Source organism: Meles meles, chromosome 17, assembly GCF_922984935.1.
Source record: "Meles meles chromosome 17, mMelMel3.1 paternal haplotype, whole genome shotgun sequence".
NCBI classification, from domain to species: Eukaryota; Metazoa; Chordata; class Mammalia; order Carnivora; family Mustelidae; genus Meles; species Meles meles.
The window spans coordinates 42,062,375-42,085,384 of record NC_060082.1 but is presented as its reverse complement, the minus strand read 5'-3'; the positions used below and the strand labels follow the sequence as shown (position 1 = coordinate 42,085,384).

General features: G+C 50.1%; 1 protein-coding gene across 1 annotated transcript in view; it reads right to left on the bottom strand.

Annotated features, from left to right (window-relative positions):
* TNN (tenascin N) overlaps positions 1 to 17,868 on the bottom strand; it is a 59,004-nt gene extending 41,136 nt beyond the window's left edge. The window contains exons 1-5 of the mRNA XM_045983092.1: positions 17,422 to 17,868; positions 15,542 to 15,916; positions 14,766 to 15,029; positions 10,822 to 11,007; positions 9,566 to 9,655 (exon numbers count right to left, since the gene is read on the bottom strand). Coding sequence (XP_045839048.1) covers positions 9,566 to 9,655; positions 10,822 to 11,007; positions 14,766 to 15,029; positions 15,542 to 15,916; positions 17,422 to 17,824 — 1,318 coding nt within the window. The 5' untranslated portion in view covers positions 17,825 to 17,868. The remainder of the gene's footprint in view (positions 1 to 9,565; positions 9,656 to 10,821; positions 11,008 to 14,765; positions 15,030 to 15,541; positions 15,917 to 17,421) is intronic.
* Positions 17,869 to 23,010: the final 5,142 nt, after the last annotated feature.

Here is a 23,010-nt window from a genome sequence, read left to right as displayed (position 1 = left end):
AAGAGCGTCTCTCTGTCCTCTGTGATAGCTGGACAACTGGCCTCAGCTTGAACCCTCTGCTGAGAAAGGGCTCCTTGAGGGACCAACAGTCCCTTCCATTTTGAGACCACTGAGCACGTTACACGTCAGTACCTGCAAATGTAGCCACCTGAAGTGGAACTCCTTCCAGAGGTACACAGAATGCACCTCGTGCTCTTCTGGGAGACCCTCCAGCAGGTATTCAAGAATAGTTACCACACTCTCTCCTAATTCTCCTCTGATCAAAACACTTCCACTGCTCCAATGTATGCATTTGTAAGTTACTGGCTTTTACAGTGTTATACCATATCATGCCATATCATACCATATCATATCATATCAAACTTCCAAATTATAGTTTCTAGACCTGGCCTATCTAGACTGGCCTCTTTCTTTCCCTAATCAGGGAAAAAGCCCCAAAACTCGGTCCAATCGTTCAACAATTCACTGAGCATCCATCCCACGCCAGGGAAGGTAAAGGCACTCAGGACTCACCAATGAACACAACGAGCGGAAATCCCTGGCTATGCAAGGCTGATGTTCTAGAAGGACCGACCCAGAACAGCATGTCCTCTGCGTCCTGGACACCACACTCCTCAACAACCTATCCTCAGCCCACAGCCTTGGGAAATCCCTATGCTTTTTCACACATGTCCCTGCTAACCCAGGGGTTCTCGACCTTTGTCAACACTGGGCACCTACTAAGTACCAACTCCAGAGAGTTCATTTCAGAAGGTCTCAGCTATGTGCTGGCATCTCTGCCAAAAAAGAAACAAATACGCAAAACTCAGCAGGTGATTCTGGTGTACATCAAAGGTTGAGAACCCTCACGTTCAGCCTCCTCTTCCCCCCTTCTGCATATAAAATACATTTCCCCAACCCAATATTTATACTTATTATAGTTTATCTTACCGACTTCGTTTATAATTTAGTCTTTCACTTAACATGCTGATTTTCTTTTCTGCCTTATCATTTACAAACCTAATAAGTAAGTCAGCTGAGCGCAGCGGCCATGAAGGTCATGGATAAAGCTCCCTCACAGAACAAAGGTGAGGCATGCCCCAAGAACCCTGCCCACATGCAGAGCTGTATCCGTTTGAGTAAAGACACACAAAACAGCTTCTTACTCCCAGAAATTCAAGCAGTTTTGCTTCCTCCCATCCCACTATAGTTCTCCTGGCTCAGGATTCTCCAGCTGAGAAGTTACGACTTTTTTCACGTCGACTAGAATCACCTTCCTCGAGCACAATGGGGGTGTCTTACTTGTGTGCAAGTTCCGTCACTAGAGGCAGCGCGTATCTTGTTTAAAAAATCAGCTGTCGCTGATTGAGCATACACTAAATGCAAGGTGCTTTCCACACATCACTCTATCAAACCTCATAGTAATAATTCAAGGCATTATCAGATGCTCCATGTACTAGTTTGGAGAATTAATAATAGTGATCAGTTTTAGGCACTAACTGTCTACCGGGCTCAGAGAGGTTAGATGACTTGCCCAAGGTCACTCGGCTAGTAAACGAAGTCACTTAAACATTCTACACACATTCCTCGAATGCCTAGTTGGAGCTGGGAATTCAGTTTACATCAGTTATAAATTAAAATGTGTTCCCCTCTCTACCCCGCAAAAAAGAAAAAAAAAAATCTGTCAAAATGCTAACCCTCGGGGCGCCTGGGTGGCTCAGTGGATTAAGCCGCTGCCTTCGGCTCAGGTCATGATCTCAGGGTCCTGGGATCGAGCCCCGCATCAGGCTCTCTGCTCCGTGGGGAGCCTGCTTCCTCCTCTCTCTCTGCCTGCCTCTCTGCCTACTTGTGATCTCTCTCTGTCAAATAAATAAATAAAATGTTTTAAAAAAAAATGCTAACCCTCAGTATCTCAGAAAGTGACCTTATTTGGAAATAAGGTCTTTCTAGAGATGAGCAGTTTAAAATAAGGTCACTAGGGGCACCCGGGTGGCTCAGTGGGTTAAGCCTCTGCCTTCAGCTCAGGTCATGATCTCAGGGTCCTGGGATGAAGCCCTGCATCAGGCTGTCTGCTCAGCAGAGAGCCTGCTTCCCTCTCTCTCTCTGCCTACTTGTGATCTCTGTCTGTCAAAAAATAAATAAATAAATTTAAAAAAAAAAGAAAGAAAGAAACCTGCTTCTAAAAAGGAGGGTGGTGCCTGGGTGGCTCAGTGGATTAAAGCCTCTGCCTTTGGCTCAGGTCATGATCCCAGGGTCCTGGGATCGAACCCCACATCGGGCTATCTGCTCAGCGGGGAGCCTGCTTTCTCCTCTCTCTCTGCCTGCTTCTCTGCCTACTTGTGATCTCTGTCAAATAAATAAATAAAATCTTAAAAAATAATAATAATAAAATGAGGTCATTAGAGTAAGTCTAATCCAATATGCCAGGTGTCCTGACAGAAGGGGGAGTTCGGACACAGAGCCAGACACACACACACAGGGAAGACGATATGAGGACGCAGGGGGAGAAGCCAGCCGTGGCAGGAACACTGCATCTACAGGGCAAGGAAGGCCAAGGACTGCCAACAAACAGCAGAAGCTCAAAGAGGAGAGGAATGATTTTTCCCCTAAAACTATCAGAGAACATGGCCCTGCAGACACCTCGATTTCAGACCTCCAGCTTCCACAACTGGGAGACAATAAATTTCTATTGTTTTAAACCACCCAGATTTTGGTCCTTTGCTACAGCAGCCCTAGGATACCAATAGAGCTGACCCCTGAACAACGCAGGAATTAAGTCCCTCAAGTCTTCTGCTCAGTCCAAAGGCCACCTGTAACTTCTGACTGGCTAAAAATGTGACTCAGAGCCGACCATTGACCAGAAGCCTCACTGACAATATTCGAGTGACACATATCTTGTATGTTAGATGTACCATAGACTGTATTCTTATAATACCTCCTTTTTCTTAGTTTTCTCAGGATTTCTAGGCTACCTGGTTTGTCTGTGGGTTTTTCCCAATTGTCACAAATCTCCAAAAAATTCCCCATATATTTATTGAAAACAATCTTCAAATAAGTGGGGACCCAGCCGTTCCAACCCACGTTGTTTAAGGGTCGACTGTATAAGCAATGAACAGAATAAAGACTCCCTCCTATAGAATTTACATTTTCCTGAAGGAGATGGACAATAAACAAGCAGTGACGGTATTAGGAAGCCCAATAAGGCAAGATATAGGAATAGAAATGTTGAACAAAAGATATCTGTGAGTTTAGACAAGGAGGTCAGGAAAGAGCTGGCTTGCTGGGAAGGGAACATCTGAACAGAGACCAAGATGAAGTGAGGCAGTGGGCCATTGTACAGTCTAGGAACTTCATTCTAGACAGAAGGAGCAGCAGGTGCAAAGGCCCTGCTCCACACATTAAGGGAACAGCAAGAGGTCAGAACATCTGGACAGAGTCAGTGATGGGGCTGAGTGGCTGCAGGGCAGGCCCGGGAGGTGAAGGGTGAGTGGACTGTGGACGGCCTTCAAAGACTGTGGCTTTTGCATTGAATGAGATAAGAAGCTTCTGCGGGCTTGGCACAGAAGAATGGCCTGATCTGACCTGCGTTATCAAAGGATTCCTCTGGCTGCTGGACAGAGTAGGGGTCTAGTGGGTTGACAGTAGAAGTCACCTAGGAGGTCGCCCCAACAACGGGAGAAAACGGGAATGTGAACCAATATGTCAGGGATGAAAGTCATGAGAAAGGTTGGATCAGAGAGATTTCAAACGTACACTGGTTAGAATTTGCTGACGGAGCTGATGTGGGACACAAATCCATCCTTCCATCATTCCATGTTATTTTGAGGCCTGAGCAATTTGCAGAAGGGGGTGATCCTTTACAGAGATGGAGAGATGGGGGGGCTGAAGAAGAAGGTGGGGAGAATGGGACCAAGAATTTGCAACTGGACACCTAAAGTGCTGATATGTGACCCATTCCTCTCTGTGGAAGACTGTGGAAGTGGAAGGCATCTCCACTTTCTCTGTCCGTGCAGCACTACCGCCAGCCTTTTCTTACAGAAATAAGAACAACCCATAAATAAAATCAAGTGTGATCTGAAAAGTTCCCGCAATCTGAATCCAGCCGCAGCAGGGGACTGAAACTCATGGTGACAGCTGGAACAGGGAAACAGTCTTACACTCTTGCTGTGGGGAGACCGGCTGGACCGAGCAGGCGGTGCCATCAGGAGCAAACAACAACAGGGCCACGTCACGGGCCTCTGGAGCCTCGAGCAGGCTCTCAGAGGATGTTCAGGGGACAGGGTGCACGAGAGAGAGGGAACGCCTTCCCCACTCTGTTCCCCTTTTTATGCAAAGCATGATTCCACACAGGACAGGGAGGGAATGAAGAGAGCCTCCAAAGGTAACATGTCTCTGGGAAGCCAGCGCTGACTTGGGGATGGGGATATTTAGAATGGGAAGTGAGGACGGGGACAAAGAGGACAAGAACACCCTCTAGTTCTGCCTCTTAAAGTGCCTGGTCCTCATCGTCTCCAAAGGGACCTGTATCTGTATACCCCATGGTCCCAGCAGTGCCCCCGCCTAGCCCTCCCTGGCCCAGATCAGTGCTCAGCACCATAGCTGCGGGACCCACAGCACAGACCTCTGCCTTGTGGGGTCAGGGACCTGTGTGTGTGCAGCCCTCTCGAGAGCCACTGTGCCCACATGAGCGTAACCAGCCCTGATGCACCCTGTTCCCTCAATAGTCCCAGAGCACCCGAGGAATGGAGGGCCAGGAAAGGCATCTTGGCGATGGAGAATAAGAAGGATAAGAATAAGAATCCTCCCATGCCAGGGTTCCAGAGACCTAGCCCAGAAAGGACATCCATGTGACTTCTTCAAGGTCGTAAAGCCAGTTAGAGTCTCAGCCAGCCTGGAACTCAGGACTCTGTCCTTTCTTTCAATCCCTTAACAGCAACACCCTGAGCCAGAAGGAGGGTCCTCGTGGAGCTGCTCCTCTCCGTGATAAACCTAAGGATGGGAACCAGACACCGAGATGCAGAAGCCAGAGGACAGCCTCAGTGATGGGACCCCGATGGTGGGCCACATGGCTGGAAGAAGCCAGCGGAGCGGCCAAATCCTCCCCGTCTGCCGAGAAGGGATGTGGGGATCAGAAAGAGTTTTTCCATGGAACAAAGCCTTCCAGTAGCTGCAGACGGCCGGCTGAATCACAGATGAGTCACAGCGGGAACCTCAATGAGGAGACAGGCTCTCCTTCCCAGGTCTCAACTTCCTTCCCACCTGCTGACACCAGGGTGCCCTGAGGAGACCTTTGTCGGGGCCACGGAAGGTCGGAGAGACATAAGACTTGGGAGGTAGACCTTTACATGGCATGTGTTAGAATAAAGGGCATCCCCTCTTCAGAAGATCTACTTGACAAAACTGAGCGGGCAGAGGAAGCTAACGGAGAGCTCTAGGCACATCAGGGAAAGTCTATGCCTCTTTATAACGAGATTTGCCCCCGGGCTGGGGAGGGCACAGCCGAGGTCAGTCTGTGCTGGAACACCAGCCTAGCATCCCTGCTCCAGCCCATGGCCACAGGCCTTCAGAATAGCTTTCTCCATTCCCAGTGGCTACTTCAGAATCACCCAGTTGGCATAGTGGAAAATGGCACAGCCAGAATCTAAAATCTACAGGGATATGAGCCTGGGGGCAAAGACAGGGGATAGGACTTTATGCCCCTACTTTTATTTTTTTTTCTTTTCTTTTTTTTTTATTTTTATTTTTATTTATTTGACAGAGAGAAATCACAACCAGGCAGAGAGGCAGGCAGAGAGAGAGGAGAAAGCAGGCTCCCTGCGGAGCAGAGAGCCCGATGCGGGGCTCGATCCCAGGACCCTAAGATCATGACCTGAGCCGAAGGCAGAGGCTCTAACCCACTGAGCCACCCAGGCGCCCCTATGCCCCTACTTTTAAAGTGAGTTTCTGGAAAGTGAGGCATTCCTTTGGACTACAGTAGCCATGCATCCCATCACCCTGCTTTCTCAGCCTCCTCCCCCATTGCTTTCACTGTGGCAATAAAATTATCCCAAAGGCCTTATTTGTAGAGAATGTGTTCAGAGATCAACCTCTCTTCCTGCTCTCCTCTAGCTTTGCTTCTGGAAAGCTTGTGATTTGACCTCAAGCAAACACATTCAAATGCCGTTCACTGGTTCACCCTGACTCTCCTAAACTTTTGGGCTTCCACTTTCTCCCATGTAAAATGGGAATAATAATGCGTGGAAAGCTATTATAAGGACCAAAGATAGTGTGTATGGAGCCCTGAGTACCTAGAATATAGCGGGTACTCAATTGATGAAGATCGTGGTTGTTTTTCAGCCACTGGGAGCACGTGGGCGACTGTGTATGAGGCAAGAACTCTGGATGTTGACGGGTTCATCTTGCAACATGAAGGAGCTGAAGAAGGAAAGTTTTAGGGGCTGGGCCATTTCAAATGCAGCAGTGTGTCTAGAAGGTGGTAAAAAGTGGAAAGATCCAGAGACAGGCAAAATTGCTATTTCACAGCATTGTCAAAGGAAACGTTCTATGAAAATTGTTAACACGTGAGTATGCGAGTATGTTCTGCTGTGCATGGGAGCTGGTGGAATTCTAACAAAGCAAGCAGTCCTTTGTTCTGGACTCACCACGGAAAAGCATGAATCATGGAGGTTATGAAAACACTAACAATAATGCAAAAAAAAAAAAAAAAAAGAGGGACCTTAAGCTCATTTAGTCCAACCTCTCCTTTTACAGATGGAGAAGGTGAGGACGAAGGGGTAGCATCACTTCTTAGTTAGTGGCCTGCTCTTCCTGTCGTTGGAGGTGGGATGGCTGGGAGTGTCCGGCGGTGAAGTTCAAGGCCATTCCCCCTGAAGACGCTAGGCTGGCTGATGCTTGCTCCTCTGAAGCTGACCTGCTGGCTGGTGCTTGCTGCTCTAAAGCCTTGCCTTTCCAGAAGATGCTTCCGTGCCCTCTGAGGGTCTTCACAGGGTGAGGATTTTCAATCGACCCCTTCCCTTTTGTGGATTAGTTCCCCTGAGTGACTTGTTCAATGGAAAATAACTGAACTGTGTCATTTCTTTCCTGCACATGGTTATGCTGTTCTTAGATTCCGGTGTCTTTTTCCATCTCAGGCAATGCAAAATATTTGGAGAAAAGAGAGATTCTTTTTTTCTTCCCCCTCTTAAATGAATGAACAGTCTAGCCGGGTTTGAAACTGCTTCCTGACCTCAGAAATGATTGTGTCTTTTTTTTTTATGTTCATTGGACACATGACACAAATTTATTTTCTATCCAATAAAATATCCCATCCTGCTTCGAGAATGTAATTGACAATAAAAACATTCCTTGAGTGCTCACATTCTAGTTGGGATAACATACTTGAAAGGTTAACTAGCAATTCAAGGCCATGTGTGATTAAATGCTCTAAAAACTCAGAGGCAAAAATGGTTGCTATTTAATGTGATCCCACATGGCTTCAGTGGAGAGGCTAAGGTTGGAGCTGAGCCTGGAAGGATGAGTGATCTTATTGCTATGAGCCCCTGAAAGGCAAGGAACAGGACTTCTCATCTTTGGAAGAATCTAGAGGGACTATGTCTCTAGTGCCTAGCAAGACTCTGCAATTTGTTTTTGTTGAGTTAGTTGATAGCTTGAATTAATTGAATTCCCGACAGAATTAATGGATACCTAGAGATAACTGTGGAGGGTTTCCTACGCTGGTGGAACAGGAACGAAGCCATAATGCAGACATGAGCCTTCTGTGTTAAGAAACCCCAACAACGGGGACACCTGAGTGGCTCAGTTGGTTCAGTTGGTTAAGCATCTGACTCTTGATCTCAGCTCAGGTCTTGATCTCAGGGTTGTGAGTTCAAACCCTGTGTGAAGCCCACTTAATAAAAAAGAAGAGGGGTGCCTGGGTGGCTCAGTGGGTTAAGCCTCTGCCTTAGGCTCAGGTCATGATCCCAGAGTCCTGGGATCAAGCCCTGCATCGGGCTCTCTGCTCAGCAGGGAGCCTGCTTCCTCCTCTCTCTCTGCCTGCCTCTCTGCCTACTTGTGATCGCTGTCTGTCAAATAAATAAATAAAATCTTTAAAAAAAAAAGAAAGAAAGAAAGAAAAGAAAAGAAACTCCAAGAAAAGTCCAACAGCAGGAAGGTTTTCCATTGGAAAAAGTAGGAATAAGGAGAACAACAGCCCAAATGATCACAACCACTGGGTTCCTCGTTGTCCTAAATGAACGAGGAATCGAAGACATTTTTCTAGTTAGGAGGTAAACAGTAGGAGAATTAGCCAGAAACAGCAGGTGAAAAGGTAAAAGTAGGAGGCACTTTAGTTTTGTAATCAGTGAAGTGGATATCCTAGGTTCAAATCCCCGCTCTGTCATTCCTTGACTAGGTGATCCTGAGTTTAACTTCCCAGGTGTTGTTTTTTAATATGTGACTTAGAAATAATAGCAGAATCTACCACGCAGTCACAGTAAGAACTAAATGAGATCCATTATGAGAAGTCCTTCGTTCGCATAATGCCTGATGCATAGGACACTCTCAATGAATTCACAGCTAACAAGAAAGCCACCAGAAGCAAGGAAGCCCTTGCCATTTTGCAGCCCACTCAAAGTCTTCACCCGTCCACTGCTCAGGCAGACTGCACAGTCTGTATTGTCTCATTCCTAAATGAAGTTACAGCTTAGCTTTCACAACTGTCTGACTCTAGCTTTCACACTACAGATATGCGATCTGTTGGGCAACCCAAAATAGCGAATTCCATTCCTGTACCGTCTCACCACCCTGGCCAGCTCCTGCCAAGAGGGAACCGAAAAGAACTAAAATGCGTTTCAAGAAAGTCTCAAAATTCAAAGATCCCTTCTTGGTCGGCTTCAAGGACTAGCCTTCCCCCGGTGGCACTTTCATCCAGCTCACCGGTTCCCACCTTGGGGTGGCAAGAGCTTCGCCATTGCAGGAGACACACCTTTCCACACGGACTCAAGCATTGGCTCAAAACTCAGAGCTACATGGATTGGTTGCATATATGACTACAGAGATTTCGAATTCTTTTCTGATTCAGAAATGACAAATCTATCATCAAATGTTACTGATTTATAACATCTGTCACTATAGATGTTTTCGCAATCCACAGATGTTAAATATACCACTGCTCCTATGTGAGAGTTTTAAAAATCTTCTGACATTTTAAACCAGAGTGTTTGCCTGTGATCATCAGGAAAAAACACAGGAATAAAGAGAAAAAAAAATTACAGATCACCTGTATTAGGTAATAGGGGTCTGTGTGCCTTGGTCCAAGATATTGAGTAAAAATAATCCAGTGGTCAAAGCTAATAAAACAAGCAGAAAGTTCTCAGAAATGGTCTTTCCCCTTGACTCCAAGATCCTGGGGGAGATTTTCAATGGTAAGACACATTTCAAATAGGAAAAGCTGCCTTCCCCTCCCCAGCCCCACAAAATAGAAGTCAGCACACAAAGAGAATCTCTCCACATACAAATCCCAGCGTTCTTATCCAGAGAGGAGTCAGCCAAGAAAAATATCAGAAAGCAAACTTGAGAAGTGGGCACCGCGCTTCTACATGGCTCCTACCTGTCCTGCCGTTCAGGAGGATTGGCTTGCCCTCCAGTTCTCCTTTCATGGGAACAACGGTGATCTTGTATTCTGTCCCGGGCTGCAGACCTGCCAACAAGGGGGGGCTTGGTGAGTTTGGGCCCCAGACCCTCGCCCCCAACCCTGCTCTCCCCAAGGATTTCCCTGGTGGAGGGAGGGGTGCTTCTCACCAGAGGAATCTAAGGCAGAGAAAGAGTGCTGGGGCCAGGAGTACAAGGCACCGTCGAGGCGCTTCAGGGGGTGCGGGGGGCCAGAGTAGATGAAGTGAACGTAAGGGAACTCCTCTGTTGGGCCATCAAGCACTGATTTCCCAATTTTATTTACAGCCCAACCGGCTTTCTACCCCCAACAATCCTTCTCCCTCAAAAGTTTCTTTCTGCCTCATTGTAATAATTAGCCTAATCATAGTCCATGATTTTCTTCTTTGCATTGCCTTTTCTTGTCTGTTTCTCTGTAGCTGTGGTTGGAATGACTGTTCTATGTGGCCCAGACAGACCGTGGCAGAGTACAGGCAGAGAGCAGTATGTGGGAGGCACGCACGCTGCTCTCCGCTCTGCAGACACTGGGAAGCCCAAGACGTCCTTTCAAGATGGAGTTCACAGAGCGGACAGCAGAGGACGACGAAACCGTGGAGCTAATAAGCTCAGGGCCCCCTCCCCTGCATGGGCTACCTCCAAGGGTAGTCCCTTAGGTATTCATGATTGTGTATTATATTCCTTAAAGAGAGCCCTGAAAATTCTCCAAGCTTTGGGAGTCACAAAATGTGAGCCAGCCCTGCAGGGCCCTATTTCCCTAGCGGCCATCAGATTTTCAGCTCTCAGTAGATTGACTTGGTCAAATGGGACAAGGACCTCCCCACCCAGGCCTCCCAGCATCACTCCTTCCATGCAGCATGCCAAATAAACCAGTCTCTCTTTCTCTCTCTCTCTCTCTCTCTCTCTCTCTCACACACACACACACACACACACACACAGTTCTTCCAAAAGGAATGTCTACACCGACATATCCACCCAGAGACACAGACAGGCTGTCCTCTGTCAGCCAGGTGCTCTGAGATTCCAGAGTCAGCTCTGGGACGCTAGAGCCCATTCTGCAGGTCTACCAACTGGGTTCTTGTCTGGGAGTTTCCAGAGTCAGAGTTCAAGGGATTCCTAGGGCCCCAGGACCCTCTGTGCCCACTGTCCCCACCTCAGCGTCCACGGCAAACATCCCACATCCCCAGTGTTGGCTCTTACCGGTGATGTCATAGCGGCTCTTGGGGTCACTGCTCTTGGGCACAGTGACCTCGGCCACCTCCTGCCCTGTGACGGGGCCATACTGCAGTTTGTAGTAGTCCACCTCGGTTGGGGGGTTCTCCCACTCCACGTCAAGTGAGTTCTCTGTCTCATCCGTCACCCAGGCAGTGCCAAGAGCGGCAAGATCTAGGTCAGGTGTCAGGGAAAGTGGGAGAAAGCAGTGAAGAGAAGAGCTCAGGCAGGTCTGGAGCAGTCATTGGCCTAGTAAGGTCAGTAGCCTTTCCAGAGACACTGAGGACATGCTTCATCCCAGCACACATATCCTTAACAGGCGTCTTAAAACTACCAAAGTAGCAAATAAATCGTTGGCTCTCACATTATCCACGGAGGACAGACTATCTTCTGAGAAGGCCTCCTGCCTCCCATTCCATCCCATCAGATGCCATGCTGCCCTCCCTGTCAAAGCCGCCATGGGCCAACCACACGTCTCCAACCAGCCATGCAAACCTCCAGATCCAGGGGTCAGGCTGCTCTGAATGAAACACACCCTTTAGCAGCAGCACTGTGCCCTCAAAGACAATCCCAGGAGAAGCTCAGCTTCTCACGTGTAAAGTGTGGGAATGCTTTTGAAATTATCTGGAGTATCATACTGATAATACAACCAGTCTCTTCCTCTATCTCCCAAATTACAGCTCCTTCTTTGCCACTCACATTCTCCTGTAAAGACTAACATGGGGTGAGGGGGGGGGGGCTGGGTGCCTCAGTGGGTTATAGCCTCTGCCTTCGGCTCAGGTCATGATCCCAGGGTCCTGGGATCGAGCCCCACATCGGGCTCTCTGCTCAGCGGGGAGCCTGCTTCCTCCTCTCTCTCTGCCTACCTCTCTGCCTACTTGTGATTTCTGTCTATTAAATAATTTTTTTAAAAGACTAACATAAAGGAAAACTATAAAATAGGTGAATTTTAACTTGGTCCTTCTGAGTATCTTCGCTGTGCCTTCTACCAGAGTTTAGACCGGGTGACCTCAGCTGCCCAACCTGTCCAGCCTGCAGAGGAGAATTATTGGAGTTTGTACTCATTTATTCACAGTCAAGTATTAATGGCTAAATGTTTACCCCTCCACTTGTAAAAAAATGAAATTATAATGACTCATGCAAAGGAATGGATCACTGATGTGGTTCCAAGGGAAGAACTTTTGGGCCGTGGCTGGGGAGGGGACTGAGTCTTTGAGAGCATGGTAGGTTTCAATGGCCGTATCCAATGGCCATATCCAATGGATGTCATCTGACCTGAAGTTTGAAGCCCCTAGGCTCTCAGCCTTGCCCCTTCCTTGGTCAATTTTAGTATATGTGCTGCCGAAGCGAGCACCCCTTCCTTGGTCAAATACCCATTTTCACTGCCTTGGTGGTGCTCCCTTGTCAAGGACATGGGACAGAGAATTTGTCAAGGACATGAGGCACAGAATTTGTGCATCAGACAGGGGGTGAACTTGGTGCTCTTGAGGTCCCTCGGTCTGAATGTTTTTGATTTACTCTGCTATGAACAAGAATCTCACAGAGCCTTTTCCCTGAAGAATTTCCTCCAACCTACTGGCTTCCATCTCCCAGCCTCCAGCTTCTTCCTTCAAAGATGGGAATTCCTTGAAGGAACAGGTCAAGAGGTCAGTAATGAAAGTGACTCAAGGATCACAGAAGGGACCTATACAGCTCACAAATGAAAAAGCAGAGACTTAATGAAAATATTCAAGATTATTATGGGGATAAGTGTCTCTCAGACTGGGGTTTCCCTGAGGAGGAATCAAAAAGGGTTTAACATGGATCAGATTAGACAGAAAGACAAGCTTCACAGTTGCAAGATTTCACAAGTCCCTGGTGTAGAAGCCAAGAGGGGTTACTAAGACTCTCAGAACAGCTGTCTCTGCTCTCCATTGGGAGGCTTTGGGCACTAAAGACAGAGGCCGCGACAGACAAAAATTGAGAGAAAGAGAAAAGCAGCCCAACAGTGGGGAGCTGGCCTGGTTCTCACAGGTTAGTTTGGGTGCATTCCCACTGAGCATAAATGATTTCACAGAACATCAGCATCAGAAAGGCCACCATGTGGTCATGATAGCTGAAGACAAAAGAAGGCCATTCCATAATCATGTCTGAATACAGGCAAAAGCAGGAACACTGTCTAAACCACAAAAACAACCCAACATTCTCTCCCCTGACTAATATGAGTGACTATCCTTCTTCTCTGATGATGGCTTTAGCCTCCCTGTAGTCGGCTTTTTCTAGAAAAAAGTTACTAAGTTACCATTCATGGAGTCACTAGTTACCATTGATGGAGTTAACTCCCCTTGACAAAATGGCATGCAAGACAAAGCAAACCCCTACTGCCTTCAACTTCCCCCCAATCACCCAACAAAAGCCCCAGATCTTTTCCAGTCCTTTCTAATGCTCTTCCTGAGACATACACAGACCCTGTGGTGTGTTGTCCCACACCAACAGTCAATAAACCCAACCAGCTTGATTCCAGGGATGTCCCAAGGGGCCTGCGGCTGGAGGGGGTTGACAAGGGCAATCACAGATTCTACAGCCAGGATGACAGGTCCTTCACGGCTCTTTCCAACATGGAGCCATCCCTATCCCCTCCACCGAACAGGATAGACAGCTTGATGCTTTTGCAGAGCAAACGATGGGCCTAAAAGCCCAACCACCTGGGCCTCCTGGATCTCCTGGATCTTTCTCCAGGAGTTTAGCGAAGGGTAGAGGCAGCTGATTTTTATCAGCATCTAAAACAGTGGCTGGGGACGCCTGGGTGGCTCAGTGGATTAAGCCGCTGCCTTCGGCTCAGGTCATGATCTCAGGGTCCTGGGATCGAGCCCCACATCGGGCTCTCTGCTCTGCAGGGAGCCTGCTTCCTCCTCTCTCTCTGCTGCCTCTCTGCCTACTTGTGATCTCTCTCTCTCTGTCAAATAAATAAATAAAATCTTTAAAAAAAATAAATAATAAATAAGTAAAACAGTGGCTGGTACAAAGTACATGTTCAGTAAGTAAAATAAGATGAGTGAATGAAGGGATCAGAATCACTCAGATTCTCCAAGCTCCTGAAGATCTAAGCTGCTTTAAGAACTTTCATGAGAAAACAAGAATCTCTAAACAGTAAGCCATGAGGCTTGTCTTTACAAACACTTTGGTAATATTTGGTGGTACACTGGAACTCTGTTCCCCCAAATCCATCTTCTGTCCTTCTGTGTATCCCAGATGATGACTGCTATGAATTGGGTCAGTCAGATCCCCTTGCTCTCTGGCTTCTTGTTACGTTCAACCAGTGAGCTACCAGGAGATCAGAAGGCAGAACAGAGAGTTCCTGATCTCCTTCCCTCCCTTCTGGTAAGGCTATGAGAGATGGTCTGCATCTCTACCCAAACCGCCTCCTCAGACAGCCCTCTCCTATGCTCTTTTTGGGTCTCACTACCAATTTCCATCCCTGCTCCTTCAGATTGGGGTGGATCCCACTGATGCTAGTCCTAGAGTGTTCTGCCAGCCAAATCCTATCCACCCGCCTCTTCCCTAAACTGTCTTCAATTACTATTTACTCTCTCTCGTTCCTGCTATGACTCTGATACAGGTGGCTTCAGTAAACCTTCACCCATCCCAACTCCAGTTTGCTGAATGGCCTCAAAGCCTCCTCGGCTGCTTGGGTGTGGCCACAGGGCACTGAGACCTTACTAATCTCAGGGGCGGAGAAGACCCCAGTCCAGCAGACTCTATCACTGCCTTGGCAGAACTGAGAGAAGGGAGCCAAGAAAACTGAGAGATTTTTCTCCAGAAACCAGGACTGCAGCAGCCACGTTTTTCAACCCCAAACGAGGGCAATGTTCTGAGTGTTAGGTATTTGTGGGGACGATGGGAGAAAACATTTAAAATGGGGCCTTCCCTGGGAAACCTGAGGCATCCCTCACCTGTCATGGCAAGCAGATGCTGTGGGCTGCTGGAAACTTCCTTCTTCACGTTGCGCAGGGTAACTATGTACTTGGTTCCAGGCTGCAAACCAGTGATCTCGTAGGTGTGCTGCTCCTTGGGCACTTGGATCTGCTTCCCAGAGAGCTCCTGCCCCAGAGGGTAGTAGCTGAGGAGGTAGTGGTCCACCTCGCTGGAGGGCTCCCAGCTCACCAGCAGGGAATCCTCGGTGCTCCGGAGCAGCTGCAGGCCCTGGGGAGCCACCACTGTATGCAGAACACCAGAGGTGTGGGGAGGGGAGGAAACGGGGGGCAAAAAGGCACAACCAACGTCACCGAGCACCCACTATATACTTAACTCTGGTGGCAGGTACCACTCTGGACCACCCACCACACCCCCGCCCCCTCCTCCCGCCAGAAGGTAAGTGGTTGGGAGTTGACACCCACTCAATCACCCCTAGACACACACACACACACACACACACACACACACACACACACACCCCCATCAGGTCACAGAAGACGGCTGGTTCTCAGACCAGTAGCACCAACAGCCGCTGGAACCGGTTATTCATGCAGATCCTCGGGCCCCACCCCGGGCTCCCTGCACCGGAATCTCCCGCCCAGCCAGCAATCTGTTTTACAAGCCCCCCACTCCCACCCCGGGGCTTCCGAGGTGGACCAGAGGCCGCTTCCCTGCGCGGCCCGGGTGTCCCGACCACTAAAGGGTGCCGGCGCGGGGCGGGGAAAGGAGAGAGTTGGCCTCGCATTCGGCTCACCCTGGGCGCAGTTGAGGCCTCTGAAGCCCTCCTCGCAGTAACACTCGCCCGTGTCGCAGAAGCCGTGGCCGCTGCAGTCGCCGGGGCAGCGGCGCTCGCTGCAGTCCTCGGCCGTGAAGTCGTCGTGGCACTGGCAGACGCCGCGCACGCACGCGCCGTGGCCGCTGCAGTCGTCGGGGCAGGCGGGGAAGGCGCAGTCGGCGCCCACGTAGGGCGGCTCGCACTCGCAGCGGCCGGCGGTGCAGTGCCCGTGACCGCTGCACGCCCCGGGGCAGGCGGGCCACTCGCAGGCCGCGCCCTCCCAGCCCTGCTCGCAGCGGCAGGTGCATGTGTCCGGCGAGAAGGTCCCGTGGCCGCTGCAGTCGGGGCTCCCACCTGCGGGCGAGAGGAGAGCAGGCTAGGGGTGAGGGCGGCCGAGAGGGCCGGGGCCCTCTTGCTGCCTCCCTAGGAAGAAGCCAGGGCCCGGGACGAAGATAGGCTTCTGCCGTTTTGGACCTGGGCCGGACTCTGACCTGCGGCAGCTACAGACGTGTCCTTTCACGCCCCAAACGCCACGTGAAGTCCTGTCAGTTTCCCTTCTCATCCAAGTGCTCAGGTGAGTTCTAGTTCCCTCCGCTCTAAATGGAGGTAAGTACTGAGGACCTAACCGTGAAGGAGCGGGCACTGCTCCAGGCCGGGTATCAGCGCGCCGCTTGTGCTGGGAGCAGGGCTGGGGGGGGGGGGCGGCATGAGCCCCCACTGAAGCCTGGAAAAGTGGGCTGGCAGAAGCTCCCCCAATAGGCCAGTCACACTCTGGGGCTGAGGGGTGGAAAAACGGATCCCCCAGGCTCCCCTCTCTAGGCCCAGGCAGCGAGAAGCAGTTGGAGGCCCTGGCCGGTCAGCAGCCCAGCTCCTGCTTCTCAGAACACCTCTTTCCTTCCTAGACGTTTTTGCCAGGGAGGTTCCTCCTGCCGTCCATGCTGTGTCATTCGTGGTGGTGGCCCTGGTGCCCAGGTGTCTGTCCGGTATATAGATGGCTTTTCCCCCAGCAATGAAAGGGATGTCAACATACCACCCGTTATGGATCCACTTTGCTAAATATCTACTACGGGCCAGGAAACTTCTGTAGAGTGTCTGCAGTTCTCAGAACTGGACTAGGTGATAGAATTATCCTAATTGGACAGTTTAGAAAACTTCAGGAATTAATCAAAGTTACGTCACTAAATAGTGACAAGACTGGCATTTGTATCAGGTCCCATCTAGCTCCAGGGCCGGCCAGCTTTCCTTTTTTTCACTGCTTCCCCTTCCCGTGGAGACTGGATCCACAAAGAGCATCTGGAAGCCTAAACCCAGGAGTCCAGACTCACTTTGAGAGTTGCTGGTCCCTGGGCGCCTGGGTGGCTCAGTGGGTTAAAGCCTCTGCCTTCGGCTCAGGTCATGGTCCCGGGGTCCTGGGATCAAGCCCCACATCGGGCTCTCTGCTCCGTGGGGAGCCTGCTTCCTCCTCTCTCTCTGCCTGCCTCTCTGCCTAGTTGTGATTTCTCTCTGTCAAATAAATTAAAAAAAATTAAAAAAAAGAGTTGCTGGTCCCGGGGCACCGGGGTGGTTCAGTGGGTTAAGCCTCTGCCTTCAGCTCAGGTCATGATTTCAGGGTCCTGGGATAGAGCCCAACATCAAGCTCTCTGCTCAGCAGGGAGCCTGCTTCCTCCTCTCTCTCTGCCTGCCTCCTCTGCCTACTTGTGATCTCTCTCTGTGTGTGTCAAATAAATAAAATCTTTAAAAAAAAAAAAAAGAGTTGCTGGTCCCTGTCCCCCGCTCGCCCGCCAGACTCACAGAGAGCACTGGCACGTAGCAGGTGTCCACTCATGGTTTGTCGAATGAATACAGGGTGGCGAGCTCACCAGCAGCGCCTTGGCAGCAGCGGTGGACATTACACTTCTCCCTCATCTCCGCCATCTCCTCCTCCAACTTCATCACCCGGGCCAGGAGGTCTCGGACGCTGCCTGCCAGCTCACAGTCCTTCTGCGGCGTCTGCAGGCGGATATTGTGCCTGAAGATGATGTTCTGTTCCTCAGCCTCCCCCGGGGCCAGGAGTGAGGCCCCATCATCGCTGAGGGGCTGAGGGTCAGTCTCCACCTGGACCAGCGCGGACTTGGGCACGTCAATCTTGTAGGTATGGCTGACGGTGACCTGTTGCTCGTCGCTGCAGCCGTGAGGTTCGAGAGTGGCTGGGGCTGATGCCACCAAAAGCACAGAGCCAACGAGGAGCCCCAGGAGGAAGCAGAATGTCCCCTGGAGACCCATCCTCGGAGAGACAGGCAGCAGACCCTCTAGGAGACCTGTACCCAGAAAAGGAAAAGATGCAAAAGACAAGCCGTGGGGATTTGCTGATGGAATCTGGACTTTTGAGTGGCTTCTAGGAGCCCACAGGAGGCTGAGAAACCAGCAGGCATATTTCATCCTGTAGGTCCTAAGGCTCCAAACCAAAGTTTTTGTCCCTTCTCTCATGTTGTCCATTCCCGCCTCCTGGCTTTGCTTACACCGTTCAGTACATGGGAGACCCGCCTCTCCACTCTGATTCTATACTCACCTGACTAGTAATAACAAGGACAACAACTGTCTCCTATAAAGGGCCTACTGTGACCAGGCTTCAACTGCCCCCAACCCTAAGCTATACCACGCTCCTAGTATTACCCACCCCGTCAACACCGCCTACGGAACACCTGCACATAGAGAGAATGCTGAGTACCAATTCAATCCTCACAACAATCTTTCATGGAGTATATTATTTGTACCCCATTTTACAGATGCAGAAACTGAGGCTCGACCAGCCTAAAATGACTTGCCCACAGGCAAGCGGCCAAGAGTGGCAGAATTTGCATGCAGGCAGTCCAGCTCCAGCGTCCATGCTCATCACCTCGTGTCACACTGCTTTGCACACAGGAGAAAACCATGGCTCAAGGGATCAACCTCGTAGGCCTGGGTTCCACAGCCAGGAAGGGCAGAGCCTGTACTCAGACCCTGGGCCTGGGTTCTCCTCACCACCTCTGCCTGCAAGCCAGCAAAAGACCAGAATTGCTAACGCAAATGCCTTCTCCATGAAGCCTTCTCTCCTGCCCCCCACCCATCTCACTCCCACTGGAAACTACTAGCTCTCTTCATGCTGAGCATTCTGAGAAATGTGTCAGTTCCTCTGGGGGCCTCTTGATGGTTTACCCTGTGTTATAGTTACTCTTGTACACAGTTTGTCTCCCCGTGAGGCTGTCAGCCTCCTAAGGAAAGGACCCAAGGCCAGTTCCTTGGAGCCCTCCCAAGGCAGGAGCACAGAGTCACACAAGCCAAGGGGTTCAGTCACCCTCAAAGCCATCCATGTCCAACTGGCCTGCTTTGTCAGTCAGTCCAGGCCACTGGGGCAGGAGCAGGCTGCTGGGTTTCACCTCTAGTCCGGCCCCAGGATGTGTGAGCCTTCAGTTCCGTCTGTGTGTAACAGGATGCCTCCCCAACCCCTCTCCAGGACGGCACATCCTTCACCACTATCAGACCAAGGCCAAGAAGACCCCAGGAGACCTAGCCAGGGCCTCCCATTTATTGAGGGGCACGCATTCACCAGAACGCCTCTTAGCTGGGCTGTCATGGCACAGCCCTCGGCTAGAAAGTGAGCCACAGGGTGTCTGTGACCAACTCAAGACTCTCAAATATTGGTACAGACACTGACAACAGGGGGGCCCTGGATGGAAGACGGAGGCTTCCCTATTGGGAGGGACCCAGTTGTCACAAGAGGGTGCTCTTCCAATACCCAAAGTGACCAGGCAGCTCTGGAACCCGCTTGGGACTTTTGTCAGAGGAAAAGGGGGTTGGGGAGGGCCAGTAGAGTGAGTTGGAAGACAGGTATAGGGTAGAAATAACCATATTTCACAATTGCTGTCCTCCGAAGTTCAACCCCATGATTAACACAGTCACACATAGAGCTCTGTTCCTTCCCCAAGGCAGGGACTGAGAGTCAGGGGCATGAAGCAGTGTGCCCTTGATTATGTAGCGAAAGTACAAGGCTGCAAACTCGGTCTACACAGTGGCCACTAACTGAGCCCTTAGCCACGCCCCCCCCACCAATATTTCCGTCTCCTCCAATAGCCGCACACGCTGATCTCAAAGGCAACCTCTTAATGTGGAGTTTTCCCTCCCAAATCCCCTTCCTAGGCAGCCGTGGAGCCAGAAAGCAGGCTCGGACTTCTCTGCCCACTCCGGCCATCCAGACCCCGCCTCCACCCTATGGCTCCCTCTCTTCTGAGACGCAAATGGAGTACAGATGGTTTTTTGAAGAATTTCTGCACGAATGCAAAATAGCCACAGTCTCCTGCCATAAACCGCAGCAAGGCTGTGCGCAGCCCAGTCTCCCAGTGTTTGTTTTTGGAAGCCTGGAATATGAGAAACCCCAGAAGCCCTCGCAGGAGCCCTCAGTGTCTCCGGCCCTTCTGCCGCCTGTCGCTTGTAACAAGATGTCTTCGCTAATTGCAGCCTCTTGGATTCTCCAAGTTGAGCTTAGATTTCCCTGGGCAGGGTGATTGTTCAAAAGAGGAGGGGAAGGAGGGATCCTCGACCTAGCACTTCTGTCAAGTGTAATGAGCGAGAGGAAAAGCCTGCTGGCTTTCCTTCCAACACGTGGCAGGAGAGACTCGCCTGGTGTAGGAGCACGGGGATGGGATGACCTCACCAGCGCTGTTCCTACGCTGATGTCTGACCAGAGACAGAGCTCCATCAGAGTGGGGGTGGTGGGGGCAGACAGGACAGCAAATGTCACCCAGGAAAATGCAGGATAACTTTCCAAATGGACATGTTTTTCGGTTGAGGAATCACTTAGTAAACGCTGTAGGAATGTGTGAGACAAAGGGTGTTTACAGCCACGGAAAGTGCCTATGGGAATCCACAGGAAACCAGGTGTCCCCAGAATCAGACTCATTGACTCCCATCTTGTCTTTAATTCTGACTGTCAGAGGGACGGTAGGGGACATGGGGAGGTGGGGGTAGAGGCATATTAAAACTCAGGACGAAGACGGTCTGGCATTGGTTTTCCAGAAAGGCTCTCTGAGGTGTGTGCTGCAGATCGTCAGCTGGATGGCTGGTCCTCCTGGTTCTGCCCTGGGAGACACACTGGTGTCAGGGGGCTCTGCGTTGGTGCTCTATTCATTCTCCCTTGATGGCCACACCCACCCCTGCGGCTCCAATTTCCGGCCACACGCTGATGGCTCCAGATTCTGTATGTGTGTTCCTCACCCAGACATCCCTGTCATCCCAGGCATGGCAGTGGCCATGAATATGTCCATCCCCTCTGTGTCTCCGGTCTCATTACACAATCCTAGCCAAGGTCATATTTTGGGTACTAAGTAATAATTGCACCTAGGTTTTTCACGTATGTGTTTATTAGATGATGCGGACTGTGCCGGGCACTTTATACATGTTATTCTCACTCAAAATCCTGGGAGTCCATTGATATCATTCATTGTTACAGGTGTTCAGAGAGGTTAAGTACCTTGCCCAAGGCCACACAGCTAGTAAGCAGCAGAGCTGACATCAAATACCAGATCTGACCACTCTCCTTATCTATGTTCTTCATCTCTCTGCTCTATGTACTGCCCCAGATTAAAAAAAAAAAAAAAAAAAGCCAGTGAGACGATTACTCCATGTGAAAAAGAAACCAACGTCCTCTTGTCATATGAAGAGAGGGGGTCTTCTGAAAATAAAAGAAACTCAAGGCTTACTGGATGCTCAATTCAATATGAATTGCTCTGTAACGAAACCCTATGCCTGCACTTCCTCTGAGCAGTGCCAAGGATGATCTCCTAGAAAGATAATTAGTTTTTCCCCCAACAAGAAGGTAAATCCTGCTCGCTTCTCATAAGATGTGGAGAAGTGCCTTCCTAAGAGATACAAAGCAGACCAGGATTTGTGTCTGCAGGGGGAGATGTCAACCAAGGCTGGGCCAGAGGAGAAGAATGGACCCTGAGCCCCAGACGGCCCTGTCCTATCCTAGGGCAGATTGTCTCCACGTCACCTCATTTTCCACAAAGAAAGATGCACACCCTGGTCAGAAATAAAAAATACTACTTACAACGAAGAGATTCAATTTCTAGCCACCACGACAGACCTTTCTACTTAAATTTGGGGCTTTCTTTGGTTCCCTTATTACCTCATCCTGCCTTTACAATTAACCACAAGCAAATGAGAGCACTGATTTGGGTTTTAGAAAAATTGTATCATCTATTTCCAGTAGAGTTAAAAAGATATTTTTTAATATTCTGCCCTCAAATGACAGGGTGGACATTACTGAACAACGAAGGAAAGTGGGGCAGATGTTGGCTAGGGAAGCCCTGATGTCACACGTGTCGCCTGGCAAACTTGTCACTCCTTCCCCAAACTCTCTTGGGCATATTCTGCCAGTGACCCCCAGTACAGGCCCTGCATGACCCCAAGGTCTTCTGACCCAAGTACTCGGCCCAGAAGAGGAAGTTCTTGTGTGCCTGGCTCACCTCACCCTGGGCTGGACACCTCAACCTGCTGATGTTGCCTCTGGATCTCTTTCTCTTGTAGTAATGCAAGTACAGGAGATGAACCAGCCAGTCGTCTTTCAACTAGGTCACACTCCAGACAAACCAAATACATAGGAACATTTTATTTCTGCTCCCTGCGACATTGAACTCTCCACCCAGGCATACCATACAGGATAGGAGACGCCAAGTGTGGGTGTGAATGAAAAACTGGCTTCGTGTGATAAGGCTTAATATGGGAGCATTCTGGGCGCCTGGATGGCTCAGTGGGTTAAAGCCTCTGCCTTTGGCTGGGGTCACGATCCCAGGATCCTGGAATTGAGCTCCACATCGGGCTCTCTGCTCAGCGGGGAGCCTGCTTCCTCTTCTCTCTCTCTGCCTGCCTCTCTGCCTACTTGTGATCTCTGTCAAAATAAATAAAATCTTAAAAAAAAAAATATGGGAGCATTCCAGGCATCATCCAGTCCCCCGGTCCCCTCCTCTTCTAGGTCTAGCGGACCACACCCAGTGAGTGCCTAAGAAGTCCTTGTAGATGACTCACACCGCCACGCAAGACCCCTTTTCCTGAAGAGCTCTTTCCACTACATCCGCTCATGAACCACAAGCTAGAAAAGCTAACACACGGTGTCTCTGATCCAGCCTCCGCGCTCAGTCACCGTTTCACGGTGGTCACAAGCTAGTATGGTGGTTTTGCTCCACCAACCAAATACTGGTCTACCTTCTGAGGGCGCAAATGGGTGATGGCAATGGTCGCTCCATTTTCTCAGCTCTTACGATGGGCCAGACTCTGCTAAGTTCTTTTAAAGCTTTTCCTGAGCATCAAGCAAAGATGTCCATTTACACCAGGGCAATGAAGCCCCTTCTCACCAAAAGCCCTTCCTTTCCCTTTCACTGGAATACGTGGGCTCCTGCACAGTGAGAAGATAAGAGAGGCACAAGGGCGTAAAT